At 59.7% G+C, this 17,288-nt stretch overlaps 1 protein-coding gene across 3 annotated transcripts; it reads right to left on the bottom strand.

Moving 5' to 3' along the window:
• Nucleotides 1-1,424: 1,424 nt before the first annotated feature.
• Nucleotides 1,425-16,496, bottom strand: TUFT1 (tuftelin 1). Of its 3 annotated transcripts, XM_051771014.1 has the most exons (12): nucleotides 16,403-16,496; nucleotides 12,405-12,479; nucleotides 12,217-12,321; nucleotides 11,428-11,514; nucleotides 9,384-9,455; nucleotides 8,228-8,344; nucleotides 7,064-7,192; nucleotides 5,326-5,420; nucleotides 3,949-4,054; nucleotides 3,442-3,525; nucleotides 2,866-2,966; nucleotides 1,425-1,992 (listed from the first exon to the last, which is right to left on the bottom strand). In XM_051771014.1, exons 1-12 carry the CDS (start codon nucleotides 16,460-16,462, stop codon nucleotides 1,938-1,940), a joined length of 1,086 nt encoding a protein of 361 aa, XP_051626974.1. In that variant the 5' UTR covers nucleotides 16,463-16,496; the 3' UTR covers nucleotides 1,425-1,937. The 3 variants fall into 3 exon arrangements, with proteins under 3 accessions (XP_051626974.1, XP_051626972.1, XP_051626973.1); XM_051771012.1 differs by lacking the exons at nucleotides 1,425-1,992; nucleotides 2,866-2,966; nucleotides 3,442-3,525; nucleotides 3,949-4,054 and adding exons at nucleotides 6,308-6,617; nucleotides 6,698-6,811 and having other exon boundaries at nucleotides 5,363-5,420; nucleotides 6,864-7,192; XM_051771013.1 differs by lacking the exons at nucleotides 1,425-1,992; nucleotides 2,866-2,966; nucleotides 3,442-3,525; nucleotides 3,949-4,054 and adding exons at nucleotides 6,308-6,617; nucleotides 6,698-6,721 and having other exon boundaries at nucleotides 5,367-5,420; nucleotides 6,930-7,192.
• Nucleotides 16,497-17,288: the final 792 nt, after the last annotated feature.

The following is a 17,288-nucleotide window of genomic DNA, read 5'->3' as shown; positions in this document are numbered from 1 at the left end:
CCCTGCAAACGGGGAGTTTTATTCCCCTTTTATTCCTCGGGGGGTTTGTTATGGATGAACCCAGGGAATTCCTGCTGCTCCCAGGGCTCATCCTTAACACCACAGAGGGGCTTTGTCATTCCTAAAGTGGGGCTTTGTCATTCCAAATGGCTCTCCTGGAGCTGGGATCCAGGGATGGAGGGACACAGAGGGAGGGATTTCTCCTTCTCCATCCATAACTCCTCTAATTCCAAAGGATCTGCTCCTCTCTCAAATCCCGGCCCCGGAGGAGCCTCTGCCTCAATTCCCAGGGAAACAAACCTCCCATCCCTGGCATCCAGATAATTTATTATCCCTGGGATGTGTCATGGATTATTCGTGGGATATATTCTAATTTATTCCCGGGATATATTCCAATTTATTCCCGGGATACGTTCTAATTTATTCCCCAGGAATATTCACCCTCCTCTCCCTCCCTGGCTTTTGTCCTTCCTCCCATTCCCTCCTTCTTCTTTCTCCCTTTCCCTTCCTTCTTTTTTCCCCTTCTTCTTCCTCCCCTTCCCTTCCCTTCCCTTCCCTTCCCTCCCCTCCCCTTCCCTTCCCTTTCCTTCCCTTCCCTTCCCAAACCTTCCCTTCCCAAACCTTCCCTTCCCAAATCTTCCCTTCCCAAATCTTCCCAAACCTTCCCTTCCCAAACCTTCCCTTCCCAAACCTTCCCTTCCCAAACCTTCCCTTCCCTTCCCAAACCTTCCCTTCCCTTCCCAAACCTTTCCTTCCCTTCCCAAACCTTCCCTTCCCTTCCCTTCCCAAACCTTCCCTTCCCAAACCTTCCCTTCCCAAACCTTCCCTTCCCTTCCCAAACCTTCCCTTCCTTTCCCTTCCCAAAGCTTCCCTTCCCTCCTCTCCTTCCTCCTCCCATTTTCCTTCCCGCCTTTTCCCCTCCTTCTTCCCAAACTCCGGGTGCTGGGCATGGCCGGAATTCCAACCCAGAGGCCCCGGGAGTGGGGATGGGACACAAAAAAGGCTGGAAAACCCCCCCCCTGATTCCCACCATTCCCACCTTCCAACCACCCGGAGCCGGCGGGAGCGGAGGCAGACGATGGAGTTTTATAGGAAAACAGGGAATAAAACCGGGAATAAAACGGAATAAAACAGGGAATAAAACCGGGAATAAAACAGGGAATAAAACCGGGAATAAAACCAAGGAATAAAACAGGGAATAAAACCGGCTCCAGGGGGGAGCTGGGCTGGTGTTTCCCGGGTCAAACGTGGGATGGGCAGTCCTGGGCCGCATTCCCGGGAATGCTGGGGGGGGGGGAGCAGCAGCCTGTGCCCCTCTCCACATCCTCGGGAGACACCAATAATTTATTGGAAATAAATACAGGGAATCGGGCCCCCAACGGCCTCGGGGGGGGGGGTGGGTCTGAACTGGGAGGGGAAAGCGCGGGAAGAGGCGGATTTTTGGGAAGGGCGAGATTTTGGGAAGGGCGAGGCTCTGCCGGGTCCGGGTGGGGGCTGGAGGTGGGAGGTGGGAGGCTCCCGACTCCTGGGGGGAAGGAGGGATTTCCTTTGGGAGGGAGAATCTTTGCCTTTGGAGAGTTTTCAAACCCAAAAGTGACGGATAAATCTCCCAGGGTTTATCCGGAGTGGGGGGGGCTCTGCTGGGACACCCGGGGACGGCGAATCCGCCTCGTCCACGCCAAAGGGGGGGGGGGATTATCCCAAAAGGAGGGGGGTTATCCCGACTTCCAGGCCCGGGAGCTGGGCTGGGATCCCGCAGGAACGCTTCCCAAACCTCCTTTCCTCGCGCCGGGAGCGCCCTGGGGCTCCGCCCGCCCTCGGCTGCTCCCGCAGCGGCTCCGGGAGGGTCCCGAGGCCGGAGCACGAGAGCCAAGCGGGGAAATCCGGAGCCAGCCGTGCCAAGGGGAAGAGTCCAAGCTCGGCCCGGCCCTGGGGAATCAGGTCTCCACCACCCGGATCAGAGGCAGCGGTTTGGGGCCCGTCAGCCTCTTGCTGCGGGGGGAAAAGGGGGGGGTTTTCAGCTGGATGAAGGAAAAAAATGTGGGAAAAGGGTCTTGGGGGGGCGTGGGGGGTCCCCCCCTTAGAAAGGGGTTTCGGCTGCCATGGGCTGTGCTGAGGGAGGGGTGAGGGAATGGAGACGTGGGAAAAAACGGGGTGTGCTTCCCAAGGGTGTCCTCAGATCCATTGGAGCACCCCTGCTATCCAAGAGCATCCTCAGATCCAGAGGAGCATCCCTGCTTCCCAAGAGCATCCCCAGATCCATTGGAGCATCCCCAATTCATGGAAAGCCTCCCTGCTTCCCAAGAGCATCCCCAGATCCATTGGAGCATCCCTGCTTCCAGAAGAGCACCCTCAAATCCAGAGAAGCCTCCCTGCTTCCCAAGAGCATCCCAAAATCCAAAGAAGCCTCCCTGCTATCCAAGAGCATCCCCAAATCCAGAGGAGCCTCCCTGCTTCCCAAGAGCATCCCCAGATTCATTAGAGCATCCCTCCTATCCAAGAGCATTCCTTGATCCATTAGAGCATCCCTGCTATCCAAGAGCACCCTCAGATCCAGAGGAGCATCCCCAGATCCAGAGGAGCCTCCCTCCTATCCAAGAGCATCCCCAAATCCAGAGGACCATCCCTGCTATCCAAGAGCATCCCCAATTCATGGAGAGCATCCCTGCTTCCCAAGAGCACCCCCAAGCCCAGAAGAGCATCCTTGCTATCCAAGAGCATCCCCAAATCCAGAGGACCATCCCTGCTACCCAAGAGCACCCCCCAGCCCAGAAGAGCCTCCCCAAACCCAGCACTGCCTCCCAGCCAGGCCGTGGACCCGCGGGGCAGCCCCTTCCCGGCCGGAATTCCGCGTCCCCCCCGTACCTGCTGACGTATTCCGACTTGGAGCGGGCCCTGGCGCTGTGCCCGCCCCGGCTGACCTGCTTCTCGATCAGGTGCTCGATCCGGTCGTGCATCTCCAGGTTCTGCAGGGGAAGGGGCAGGAATTGGGAGCAGGAGTTGGGAACAGGGAGGTTTTCCAGCCCCGGGGAGCGGGGAAGGGATTGTCCCTCCGGGCTGGGGACGGGTGGGGTCACACCTCCCATTCCAGGGGGGAATTTTGGGAGCACTTCACAATGCTGAGGGGCTGGAGCGTGTCCAGAGGGATGGAGCAGCTGGAGAAGGGGCTGGAGAACTCCTGAGGGAGCTGGGGGGGCTCATCCCAAAGAAAAGGAGGCTCAGGGGGGACCTTCTGGCTCTGGAATTCCCTGGCAGGAGGGGGGAGCCGGGGGGGGTCGGGCTCTGCTCCCAGGGAACAAGGGACAGGAGGAGGGGGAACGGCCTCAGGCTGTGCCAGGGGAGGGTCAGGTTAGAAATCAGGAGGAATTTCCCCATGGAAAGGGTGTTCAGGCATGGAAAGGAGCTCAGATCTGACCCCCCCCAGAACCCCCTGGGACCCACCTCAGCCTCCAGGTAGGAGACCCTCTCCTTCAGCTCCTGGATCGTGGAATCCTTGGCCTGGATCACCGTCTTGGAATTCTGGAGCTGCGAGGGGGCAAGTTCGGGAGGGCTCTTGGGAACCCCTTCCCATGGACTGAAGGGCTCTTGGGAACCCCTTCCCGTGGACTGAAGGGCTCTTGGGAACCCCTTCCCGTGGACTGAAGGGCTCTTGGGAACCCCTTCCCGTGGACTGAAGGGCTCTTGGGAACCCCTTCCCGTGGACTGAAGGGCTCTTGGGAACCCCTTCCCGTGGACTGAAGGGCTCTTGGGAACCCCTTCCCATGGACTGAAGGGCTCTTGGGAACCCCTTCCCGTGGACTGACAGGTTCTTGGGAACCCCTTCCCATGGACTGAAGGGCTCTTGGGAACCCCTTCCCATGGACTGACGGGGCCGGAGAAGCTCCCAGGGAGCTTTTCCCTGTTTTGGGAAGCCCCTTCCCGGCCCTCCCCTGGTCCCTCCCCCCTCACCTGCTCGATCATCTGCCGCACTTTGCGCTGCTGGCTCTTCAACATGTCATCCAGGTGGTGGATCTTCTCCCTCAGCGTGGCCACCTCCTTCTCCAGCTGGGCCACCCTGGGACAGGGGACACGGGGACAAACCTCGGGGAGCGGCCCCGGACGGGCGGGAACACCCACACCCCAAAAACATCCACCCCCAAAAACACCCACACCCCAAAAACACCCACCCCCAAAAACACCCACCCCAAAAACACCCACCCCAAAAACACCCACCCCAAAAACACCCACCCCCAAAAACACCCACCCCCAAAAACACCCACCCCCAAAAACACCCACCCCCAAAAACACCCACCCCCAAAAACACCCACCCCCAAAAACACCCACCCCCAAAAACTCAGCCTGTGGGAACAACCACACCCCAAAAACACCCACCCCAAAAACTGCAGCCTGTGGGAACACCCACACCCCAAAAACATCTACCCCCAAAAACACAGCCTGTGGGAACACCCACCCCCAAACTGCAGCCTGTGGGAACACCCACCCCAAAAACACCCACCCCAAAAACTGCAGCCCTGTGGGAACACCCACACCCCAAAACTGCAGCCTGTGAGAACACCTACCCCAAAAACACCCACCCCAAAAACACCCACCCCAAAAACACCCACCCCAAAAACACCCACCCCAAAAACACCCACCCCAAAAACACCCACCCCAAAAACACCCACCCCAAAAACACCCACCCCAAAAACACCCACCCCAAAAACTCAGCCCTGTGGGAACACCCACCCTAAAAACACCCATCCCAAAACTGCAGCCCTGTAGGAACAACCACCCCCAAAAAACACCCACCCCAAAAACACCCACCCCAAAACCTGCAGCCCTGTGGTCTCTCCTCTCCAACCTCGGGATTTTTTGGGGCTGAGCAGAAGGGCAGAGCCAGACAAACCCTACCCCAGGAGAGCCACAGAGCCTGGAACCCACAGGAAGAACAGGAAGAGCCACCCCACAAACCCCCGAGGGCTCCCAGGGAACAACCACCCCGGCCCCAACGAGCCCCTGGAGCAGCAGGGCCGGGCGGGGTCGGAGCCTCCCGGGGCTCCCAAACCTCCGGGATCTCCGGGAGCCAGGCAGAACTCCAGGGGGTTTATTTTTTGGGGGGGGGGGATGAATCACCCCCGGGGGTGCAGGGAGGGTGTTTGGCAAGGCCAGGCAGGGCCAGCACGCCCTGCCCTGCCCAGGAATGTGCCAGGGCACGGAGCTCTGTGTGGGGTGTGAGCCTGTGAGTGGCACCCCGACCCGGGGCGGCTCCGGCAGGATTCCCAAACTGGCAGAATTCCCGGGAGAGAGGAGCTGGCACAATTCCAGGGGGGCCTGGGGGGGACTCACCGTTCCTGCTGGGCCAGCTTGTCCCCTTCCAGGCTCCGCAGCCGCCCCAGCTCGGCCTCCCCGTCCCGCAGCTCGGCCAGCAGAGCCCGGCGCTCCTGGGGAGAGCCAGCGGGTGATCCCAAAGGGAAAACACCGGGATAGGCACGGCGGGGGGGGGGCAAAAACGGGAGCACAGACAGAGGGATGGACACAGAGGGATGGACAGAGGGATGGACAGAGGGATGGACGGACAGAGGGACGGATGGACACAGAGGGATGGACAGACAGAGGGATGGACATAGAGGGATGGACAGAGGGATGGACACAGAGGGATGGACGGAGGGATGGACGGAGGGATGGACAGAGGGATGGACGGAGGGATGGACAGAGGGATGGACAGAGGGATGGACGGAGGGATGGACGGAGGGATGGACGGAGGGATGGACGGAGGGATGGACACAGAGGGATGGACGGAGGGATGGACGGAGGGATGGACACAGAGGGATGGACGGACAGAGGGATGGACGGACGGAGGGACGGACGGACGGAGGGACGGACGGAGGGACGGACGGAGGGACGGACGGAGGGACGGACGGAGGGACGGACGGACAGAGGGATGGACGGACAGAGGGATGGACGGAGGGATGGACACAGAGGGATGGACACAGAGGGATGGACGGACAGAGGGATGGACGGACAGAGGGATGGACGGACAGAGGGATGGATGGACAGAGGGATGTCCCGCTGCTTTCCCTCCCTCCAAGGATATGGGATGAGCCCAGCCCCGGATCCATGACAGGGATGTGGGATATCCCCGTTTGGAGGGATCAGGGAAGGAGAGGATCACTGAGGTTGGGAAAGAGCTGCAAGATCACCCCCAGTCCCAGCTCTGATCACCCAATTCCACCTCTGATCAATCCCACCTCTGATCACCAAAACCCAGCTCTGATTCCCCAATCCCACCTCTGATCCCCAAATCCCAGCTCTGATTCCCCAATCCCACCTCTGATCTCCCACATTGTCACATTTAGGACTTGAATCGTGTCATGAGCTCCAAAAACAACAGGGTAATGCTGGAAGTTGTGGGAATGCCCCACGAGCAGAACTGTCTAGACGGCGCTGCCGCTTCCAGGAGACCTGGAAGAGCCTGCACGGACCAACCAGCCCTTCTGGACCTGGGAAAGGCCCCTTCCCATCCCAGCAGGGGGATCCCAGCAGCTGGATATCGGGTTAGACCTGGTTGGGAAGTCGAGCCCTGCGGGGAGAGTCTGGTTCCTGGGCTGGTTCCTGGGATGGTTCCCTGGGATGGTTCCCGAGTCTGGTTCCCTGGGCTGATTCCCTGGGCTGGTTCCCTGGGTTTGATTCCCTGGGTCTGGTTCCCTGGGATGGTTCCTGGGCTGGTTGCCTGGGATGGTTCCTGGGCTGGTTCCCTGGGCTGATTCCCTGGGATGGTTTCCTGGGATGGTTCCTGGGGCTGATACCCAGGTCTGGTTCCCTGGGCTGGTTCCTGGGGCTGGATCCTGGATCTGGATCCCTGGGTCTGATTCCTGGGCTGATACCCAGATCTGGTTCCCTGGGTCTGGTTCCCTGGGCTGATTCCTGGGTCTGATTCCTGGGTCTGATACCCAGGTCTGGTTCCCTGGGTTGATTCCTGGGCTGGTTCCCTGGTCTGATTCCTGGGCTGGTTCCCTGGTCTGATTCCTGGGCTGGTTCCCAGGCCTGGCTCCACTAATCCCACCCCCCTGAAGGCTCCTGGTACCTTTTCCATCCCGGTCAGGAGCCTCTGGAGCTCGTCCACCTGCCCCTCCTTCTGCTCCACGTCCCTCTCCGCTCTCCGGAGGGCAGAGCTCGCCCGCTCCGCTTCCTCCTGGTACTGGGCCACCTTCCTCTGGAAAAAAGGGGATGGGAAAGGCTTTACTTGGAATACCAGAGCCCTTGGGGGACGTTCCCAAGCCTCGGGGGGGCTCCCAGGGGTTTTGTTGAAGGCACCAACACCCCGACGGTGCCTTGGGGATGAGGAGCCCTTCGGAAGGTTCTCGGGCTTCAAAGCACTTCTCAAAGGGCAGGGAGCAGCTCCAGGAGCTCCAGGGGGTTCTCAGGCTCCTCTGGGACCACCTGCCCACGGGGCCACCAGCCCCAGGTTGGGATGTGGCCACTTCCTCCAGCCCCAGGACTTGGGAGAGCTCCGGGGGCTCAGAGGGGACAGGGACGGGGTCACCAGCCCCAGGGGTGACATTGGCCACCATCAGGAACTCAGAGGGGACAAGGGTGGGTCACCAGCCCCAGGGGTGACCTTGGCCACCATCAGGAGCTCAGAGGGGACAGGGATGGGGTCACCAGCCCCAGGGGTGACCTCACACCCCCACCAACATCTCAGCAGCTCAGAGGGGACCAAGGTGCCCCCGTGGGTCCCCCCAGCAGCTGCAGAGCGGGTCCAACACGTGGCAGGATCAAAGGACCCCTGGAACACCCCCCCTGGGGTGGAGATGTCACCCCCCGGGTGACCAAAGCCCCCGAAATGCCACCAAACCCACCCCACTTCCTACGGGGAAGGACAGACATCCCCAGGGTAGCCCCTGTCACCCCTCAAACCCACTTCCTGGGGATGCCCAGGACCAGTTTGGCCTGTGGGACGGGACTGGGAGCGGGGGAGTCACCGCTGTCACCCACCCTGGGGTGACACAGCCCGGCCCTGTGGGGTGACACAGCCCGGCCCTGCCCATCCGGGCCGTGAGCAGGCACCAAAAAACACCCCGAAGGGGACAATTAACCCCCTTAATTGGGGAGCAGGAAGGGAGGGGAGCAGCAGCAGCAGGAGGAGGAGGAGGTGGACACCTCCAGCAGCCCCGACGTGTCCCTCAGGGCTCCCGGGAAGCTTCGGGAAAGCACCAAAATCAGATTAAACCCCCCGTTTTTCGGTCACCTCGAAGGCTTTCCTCTCCAACTGATGGCGCTTCTCGGCCTCCTGCAGCCTCCTGAGGAGCCTCCTGGCCGTCTCCTGCAGCGTCCCCACGTCCTGGCTGGAGCAGTTCTCCTCCTCCTGGGCAGGGATGAGGCGGGAGGCACAGAAGGGTCCCCCACCCCGGCGTGGGTGACACCCCGGTGACAGCCCTGCCCCGCTCCCTCCTCGCCTCCCACGCTCCAGCTGCAGCTCCCAGCCCTCCTCGGCATCCCCGGGGCCTTCCCAGCCCTTGTTTGTGGAGGAGGAGGAGGAGGAGGCCACTTGGGCAACCTGAAACCCGAGAGCGGGCCCAGCCCCAAAAAAATCCCGGCCCCAAAAATCCCGGCCCCAAAAATCCCGGCCCCAAAAAAATCCCGGCCCCAAAAAAATCCCAGCCCCAAAAAAATCCCGGCCCCAAAAAAATCCCAGTCCCAAAAATCCCAGCCCCAAAAAAATCCCGGCCCCAAAAAAATCCCGGCCCCAAAAAAATCCCAGCCCCAAAAATCCCAGCCCCCAAAAAATCCCACCCTAAAATTCCAGCCCCAAAAATCCCAGCCCCCAAAAAATCCCACCCTAAAATTCCAGCCCCAAAAATCCCGGCCCCAAAAATCCCAGCCTCAAAAATCCCAGCCCCAAAAATCCCAGGCCAAAAAAATCCCAACCCCAAAAAAATCTCAGCCCAAAAATCCCAGCCCCAAAAATCCCAGCCCCAAAAAATCCCAGCCCAAAGACTCTGGCTTGGACTGGCTGATCCCCAAAGGTCTTTTTCCAAGCCCAAGGACTCCGTGGCTCCGTGACCTCCCCCTGGAAGAGCCCGAGGGACATCCAGGGAGGTTCCTGTTACCCCCTGGGGCTCAAAACCTCCGGGATGCTTTTTAAGGAGGGGTCAAACCCCCAAAAAGTGCATTTTTATCCATGGAATTGAGCCTCTCTCCATCTCCAACCCGACCCTGTTTGCTGGGGGATCAGGCTCAGCCTCAAAACCAGGATGAAAACCTCAAATTAAACTGACTTTTCCTAAACTCACGGAATATTTGGCGGGAAGGGGCTTTTCCCAGGTCACTGATCCCATCTCCCACCCGACCCTGAACATTCTTGAGGCTGAAATTCCCCAAATCCCCCCTTTTCCCCCCCTTACCTGCTCCTCCCAGGAGTCCCCCCGGAGCCTCTCGGGGCCCTTCCAGCTCCCGTTGTGCTGCTCCAGCACCACCTGCACAATTCCAAGGACACGGAGACGTCGGGATCCCGCATTCTGGCCGGGATAAAGGAGTTTCCCAGAGCTCCTGGAGCTCGTGGATCAACAACCAGCTGGATAGAGGCATTCCCAGGGATTTTCCCCCACCTGGATGCCAACAAAAACCGGTGCCACCACCTCGACTTTTAACTGGTTGGGCTCTTCCTCTCCTGTTTTCCACGGGCAAAAAAAATCGACTCTTCCAGCTGTTCCAAGTCGGGAAAATCCCAAAATCCCGCTCGACTCGTCCTAAACCGGCCCTTTTCAACCCAATTCCTGCTTCTCCAGCCCTTTTCAACCCAATTCCTGCTCCTCCAGCCCTTTTCAACCCAATTCCTGCTCCTCCAGCCCTTTTCAACCCAATTCCTGCTCCTCCAGCCCTTTTCAACCCAATTCCTGCTCCTCCAGCCCTTTTCAACCCAATTCCTGCTCCTCCAGCCCTTTTCAACCCAATTCCTGCTTCTCCAGCCCTTTTCAACCCAATTCCTGTGCTTGAAAACTCGGGATTGGAGGAGCTGAAGCCCCAAAAGCCCCGGGAATGGGAAGGCTCAGGGATAAAAAGCAGGTGAGATAAAGGCTGGGTGGCAACACCCCGGAGCAGCCCCGGGCAGGAACAGGCTGTTTTCTCTCGGATTAGGGAAAAAAAAAAATCCAGTTTTTTGGCAGAGGAGTCGGAAGGATGAGTAAAAAATCCGGAGACGCCCTCCCGGATCAACCCCCGGGGCTCAGAAAGGCTCTGACAGGACTTTAAATTGAATTTAAATTGATTTATTTCCCTCCTTTTCCCCCTCTTTTTTTAAGGCCAAACTGCCCAGCCCAGGACATTCTCCTCCTTCCAAATTTAAATTGATTTATTTCCCCTTTTTCCCACACATTTAAGGCCAAACTGCCCATCCCAGGACCTGCTCCCACATTCCAATTTAAATTGATTTATTTCCCCTTTTTCCCACACATTTAAGGCCAAACTGCCCATCCCAGGACCTGCTCCCACATTCCAATTTAAATTGATTTATTTCCCACGTTTTTAAGGTCGATCCCATCCCGGGACACTTCCCCCTCTTCCCAAAACCATTCCCAGTAGGAACTCAGGAAAGGGTTAAAATTCCCAGGGCCTCCTCCTCCTCCTCCAGTTCCCTTTGAGACATTCCAAGGAAACATTCCAAGGAAACTGCCCTTTAACCGTTGGGTGGGGCCCAGATCACCCTGGGGGGGAAAGGGCACCACAATTCCAGAGCAATTCCTGAACAATTCCCAAACAATTCCCAACAATTCCCGGCCAATTCCGCCCCGGAGCCGAGCAATTAGTCAGGCGGGGACTAATTGATGGCCTTGATTAGAGCGGGGCCTTGGAGAGGAGACAAACTGTTCCCAAGGGATGTTCCCAAGGGAATTGGGACATTCCGGACACCATCAGATGGGAATTACCTCGGGATGATCCCAAGGGAATTGGGGAATCTTGGATCCCCTCAGGTGGGAATTAGTTTGGGATGCTCCCAAGGGAATTGGGGCATCCTGGACACCCTGGGATGGGAATTACCTCGGGATGATCCCAAGGGAATCAGGGTATCCTGGGCACCATCAGATGGGAATTACCTCGGGATGATCCCAAGGGAATCGGGGAATCTTGGACCCCCTCAGGTGGGAATTAGCTTGGGATGCTCCTGAGGGAATTGGGGCATCCTGGACACCCTCAGATGGGAATTACCTCAGGAACTGGGGTATCCTGGACATCCTGGAATGGGAATTACCTCCTGGATGCTCCCAAGGGAAAAGGGGCATCTTGGACCCCCTGGGATGGGAATTACCCCAGGAATTGGGGCATCCTGGACACCCTCAGATGGGAATTACCTCCTGGATGCTCCCAAGGGAACAGGAGCATCCCAGACACCCTTTGGATGGGAATTCCCCCTCCTTTGCTGGGAATTCCCCCTCCTTTGCTGGGAATTACCTCCTGGATGTACCGGACTTCGCTCTTGAGCTGGGTCACCTTCTCCTCGTGGTTTGTGCTGCCCTCGCCTCGGGCCTTGAGATAAACCTGCCCAGAGAGGCCCAGACTGAGATAAAAACCCTCCCAGACCATCCCAAATCCACCCTGGGAATGGCACAAGGATCCCACCCCATCCCAAAGCACCTTCCCCGCGCGTTTTCCCTCAGGATTTAAAACATCCCCGGGGTTCTCAGAGCTGTTCCCCCTCCTGTGTGACCCCCAGACTTCGTTTCAAGCTTAAAGTTAAGCTTGATTTTAAGCTCCCTCAAAGTCTTTTTCCAGGTTGTCCATCACGTGGGGTTTAGTTTGAATTTTAGTTTTAATTTTAATTCAATTCCCCAAATCCACTCTCCATCCTCCCAAATCCACACTGAAAATCCACACTCCCTCCCCCCAAATCCACACTCCATCCCCCCCAAATCCACACTCCATCCCCCAAATCCACACTCCATCCCCCAAATCCACTCTCCATCCCCTCAAATCCACTCTCCATCCCCCAAATCCACACACTCCATCCTCCCAAATCCACTCTCCATCCCCCAAACCCACTCTCCATCCCCCAAACCCACTCTCCATCCCCCAAACCCACTCTCCATCGCCCCAAATCCCCACTCCACCCCCCCCACCCTCTTCCACCCCAACTCCTCTCCTCCCCACCCGACCCTGGGACCCTTTTTCCTGGATAAAACCCCTCTTTTCCCAGCCCCAACCCCCTCCCCATCCCCATCCCCTCGGGATCCACCCCGGCACCTTGATGATCTCCTCGTCCCCCTCGTTGGACTTGACGCACTCCGAGGCCAGGGAGTGCCCGTTGCTGGACCTGTTGGCCACCATGGCGAAGGCTTTGCCCACTGGCTGCAAAGGGGGGGGGAATTTCCCGATGAGTAAATCCCCCCAAAATCCCGGGAATCCCTCCCCGGGGCCGGGATTGCACCCACCTTCTGCTTGGCCTGCTCGCGCCGCTCGCCCGGCAGCTCCTGGGGCAGCGTCAGCCGCAGCACCCTCACGCTGTCCTGCGGCAGAAACCGGGCTCAGTCCCACCTCACGGGCGGTTCCGGGCTCAGCTTCGGCCTCCCCGGGGGTCTTTTGCCCAGTTTTAAATTTAAGGTTTAAGTTTAAAGCGTAAAATTGGAGTTTTGGGGCTCCCCGGAAGGCTTGGCCCGGGTTGGTCCGGACAGACCAGGAGCTCCTCCCTCACCTGGGATTGAGGGAGTGGGTCCTGATGGGATTAAAGGGGTGGACCCTGCTGGGATTAAAGGGGTGGGTAGTGATGGGATTGAACAAGCAAATCCTGCTGGGATCAGAGTGAATCCTGCTGGGATCAGAGTGAATCCTGCTGGGATTAAAGGAGTGGATCCTGCTGGAACTGAACAAACAAATCCTGCTGGGATTGAACAAGCAAATCCTGCTGGGATCAGAGTGAATATTGCTGGGATTTAAGGAGTGGATCCTGCTGGGATCAGAGTGAATATTGCTGGGATTTAAGGAGTGGATCCTGATGGAATTAGACAAGCAAATCCTGCCGGGATCAGAGTGAATACTTCTGGGAGTAAAGGAGTGGATCCTGATGGAATTAGACAAGCAAATCCTGCTGGGATTGAACAAGCAAATCCTGCTGGGGTCAGAGTGAATCCTGCTGGGATTTAAGGAGTGGATCCCACTGGGATCAAAGGAGTGATCCAGGACAAGGCCACGGATCCAACCCCTCGGGACTGGAGGATCCACTGAGCTGATCCAAGGCCGGGATCAGGGTTTGGAGTGACCTCCTCCCGTGGAAGGTGTCCCTGGCAGGGGGGGTGGGACTGGGAGGGCTTTAAGGCCCTTCCAACCCACCCCATTCCACGATCCCACAATCCCAGGAGGTGTGCCACGATCCCAAGAGGTGCTCCACACCCAGGGGGTTCACCCAAAAAACCTCGACGTCCTTCTCCCGGACGGATCCTCGGGAAGGATCCCGAATCCCGGAGCTGCTCCGTGGCCCGCGGGCTCTCCGGAGGCAGCTCCACGGATGGATCCCTCCCCTGGGATCCCGCCCGGGCCACGCCCTGGGCCACGCCCTGGGCCACGTCACCCTCCTCCCCAGGCCCCGGCGGGGTGTTCCCACCTCCTCCCGCTTCCAGAGGCTCTCTCCAAGTCCCAACAAGCCGAGTTTGTTGCCCAAATACTCCGTGTGAACTCCCACAGATCCTCGGGGATCCGCTCTCGTGGATCCCACGCCCACCCCGGGGCCAGATCCCCTAAAATCCCTCTGTTCCATCCCAGGAAAGCTCCGCTCGGGATCCGCTCCCGCCCGTCAACATCGATTGTTTAACCGGATGCTCCCCAGGGAGATTCTTCCTCCAGGGAATGTTTTCCTCGGCAAAGTTTGGAAAATTCCGCCAGGAAGCCTCGGGAGCAGCCGGATTCAGCAGGCTCTGGGGGTTTGGGGGGGGTATTTTGGGATTTGGGGGGGTTTTAGGGAAGGCAAAGGGCTCACGGCGGCGTCGGAATCCAACGGGATCCAGGGAAAGGCCTCCCCCAAACATCCTCACTGCCAGCTTTGTTTACAAGCACCAGGATCATTCCCAATCCCATCATTCCCAATCCCATCGAGCTGCCAAGGAATCCTCTCTCCCAGGGGAAGATCCACCCCGAGGAGGAGGAACGAGCACGGAGCGATTTCCATCCCTGCAGCCAAAACTTCCGCACGTGGACACTTCCCATCCCCCCAAAAAAAACACCATCACCACCAAACCTGCTCCTGGATGAAACCCACCACGGAGCCCAGAGCTAAACCAGCACTAAATCAGTGCTAAATGAGCACTAAACCAGCACTAAACCAGCACTAAACCAGCACTAAACCAGCACTAAACCAGCACTAAACCAGCACTAAACCAGCACTAAACCAGCACTAAACCTGCACTAAACCTGCACTAAACCAGCATTGGCACTTCCAAATCCCGGCTCCTCCAAGCAGGAAACCAGCCCATGCAAATCCCAGCTCCGTCAGGGAGGGTGGGACACGAGTTTCCCTGTTTTGAGGGACACTCCCTGGACCACCAGGGATGAAATCTGGCTTTTTTGGGGGGCGCAGGGAATGTTTTTTTAGGGAAGCTGAGGCAGGTGCAGGAGGCCAGGATGGAGCTGATCCCTTCCTGCCTCGGCTCCGGTGAGGAAGGATGGAGGAGAGGAGCAGAAACACCTAATTTGGGGATTTTTGGGGCTTTCCCAAAGTTTTAGTGGCTCCTCACCGGGGTGGGTTCAGGAGAAGCAGCTCCTCCAGGGCCAAGCTGGAGCTCTGAGGTCCCAAATCCTGCCGGGATCGGATCCACAGGGACTCCCTGCCCTGCTCCTGTCCCTGAAATCCAACTCCCACCTCCTGCTTCCAGCCCTGGAGCTGAGGGAGGTGGATTTGGGGCCTCCTCCATTATTTTCCAGGGAAAGCAGGAGGCTTTTCCAAGACAATGGAGAGCCCCACGCTCGGCTCCAGCTCGGAAAAAAACCCGCCTGGGACAGAAAATCCTTCTTTAACCCCCACCCCCAGCTGAGCATCCCGGGGGTTATTCCAGCCTGGCCCTCTGTGTTTACGGCTTTTCCTTGGGAATGAACCGGGATGGGAAGAGTTTGGCCGGGTCTGGGCTGCAGGGAAGCTCCAGCAGTTGGAGGTTTTTGGGCAGGAAGCTCGTCTGAGGAGTCATTCCCAAAATCCCCGGTGGCCCCGTGGGTCCAAACACCCCCGAGAGCCGAATCCCTGCGGAAACGAGGACAACCGGGAGGGGGATTTCAGGAATTCCGAAGCCAATTTTAAAACATTTTGCACCGTCCAACCCGTTCCGGAGGGAGGAGGCTCCGGGGAAGGGGGAACCACACGAACCCCAACCACATCCGAGGGCCCCGCGGCCGCCGATCCCGACGTTTTGCAACCCTCGGGAAGGTCCGTCCGTCTGTCTGTCTGTCTGTCTGTCCCGCCCGGGAACAGGCCTGACCTGAGCCAAGGTGTGTGTGTGGGGGGGGGTATCAGCGAGGATCAGCAGCCGGAATTTTGGGGATCGCCGGCGCTGGAGCCGCTTATCTGCCCCAACCCCATTAACCGACGAGCCCAAACGCCGCGATCGCTCCTTATAAGGCTGGAAAAGCCGCCGGGAATGAGGAGACTCTCCCCGAGGAGACTCAGAGCTGAGTCACCCCGCAGCCGGCATGGGGCAAAAAAAGGCGGCCCGACTCTTATTTTTTTGGGGAGGGATCCCTCCGGCCCCCCAAAAAAGCCTCGAGCCGAGCCGGGCCGGGCTCTCCCGGGCAGCGCCGGCGGCTTCGCCCCATTGCCGGGACTCCGGGGCGCCAGGACGGCGCGGGGCCGGTTTTTGGGGCGCCGCCAGCCCCACCCAGGGCCCGGCCCGGCCGCGGACGGCGCCGGGGAAAACCCGAGGAGACGAGGAAGAGAAAAGAAATCGGGACGATTCGCTCAAATTCCGGGGGGGGGGGAAGGAAGGAGCCGCTGCCCGGTTGTTCCCGTCGCCCCCCAACCCTTCCTTCCTAACCGAGGGGCGCGTTACCCCCCCCCCCCAAAGCCACGTTTTTGGGGGCGGCCCGATGGCTCCGCGGCACCATGTGCCGGCCGGCATTCCCGGGATCCCTCGGGAAGCGCCTTCCCGGGATCTGCGGGGCACGGGGGGAGCCCAAAGCCGACGCCGGGGGGTCCCTCGGGGGTCGCTCTGTGGATGGCGGGCGCGACCCCGACCCCCCCCCGGGGGAAGGCGCGGCCGCAGAGCCCCCCGGGGACAACCCGGAGCCCCCCCAGAGCCCCCCGGGGACCCCCCGAAGCTCCGCGGGGCGAGAGGGGAGGGTCGGGCAGCGCTCCCCGGGCCGGGGGGGCCCGTCCCCCTCCCCACGGCGGGGTCCCGGGGGGGGGGTCGCGGGACACGAGGGGTGACGGGGAGGGGTCCGGGGGGGTCCTCACCGGGCTCTCGCCGTGGGGCCGCACGTCCAGCACCGCGCACCAGCCCTTCAGCCCGTTCATGGCCCCGCCGAGACTGCCCGGGCGCGACCCACCGCCCGCCCGCCTATACGGGCCACGCCCGCCAGCAGGGGACACGCCCACCCGCGGGGCCACGCCCAGCGCCACGCCCAGCACAGGTACCCGCCGGGGAGGTGGCCACGCCCCAGGGTTGGGTCACGCCCACCCGGGGTGGCCACGCCCATCGCCTCCCCAGGTGACAAAGGCGGGTCCGGGTGCGCCAAAGCCGCGCGGAAACGGTGCCAAAACCGGGCTGAAACCGCGCCAAAACTGTGCCAGAGCCGCGCCAAAACTGTGCCAAGGCAAAGTCTGGCGACGCCAAAACCGTGCCCAGCTGTGCCAAAGCTGTGCCAAGCTCTGCCATGTCCTGATCAGCCAAACCCAGCCGTGCCAAAGCCACGTTCAGCCAGGCCCAGCCGTGCCAAATTCATCTCGAGCCGCGTCAAAGCTGTGCCAAAGCCCTGTCCGGCTGTTCCAAAGCTGTGCTGAGCCGCGGCAAAGCCGTGCCCGGCCGTGCCAGTGCTGTGCCAGCCATTCCAGAGCCGTGACAAAGCTGTGCTGAGCCACGTCAAAGCCATGCCAAAGCCGTGCCAAGCCAAACCCAGATGTGCCAAAGCCACACTGAGCCACGTCAAAGCCGTGCCCGGCCATGCCAGAGCCGTGCCAAGCCATGCTCAGACACACCCAGCCGTGCCAAAGCCGTGCCAAGCCAAACCCAGACGTACCCAGCCGTGCCAAAGCTGTGCCAGCCCACCCCAAGCCCCTCCACCCCCCCCCCCGTCCAGCCTCACCAAACGGAGCCGTGCGAGCCGTGGTGATGCCAAGGCCG

Source organism: Manacus candei, unplaced genomic scaffold (assembly GCF_025592945.1).
Source record: "Manacus candei isolate 608988 ecotype Guabito, Panama unplaced genomic scaffold, ASM2559294v1 h1tg000128l, whole genome shotgun sequence".
In the NCBI taxonomy this organism is placed as follows: Eukaryota; Metazoa; Chordata; class Aves; order Passeriformes; family Pipridae; genus Manacus; species Manacus candei.
This window is presented reverse-complemented; position numbering and strand designations above follow the sequence as displayed.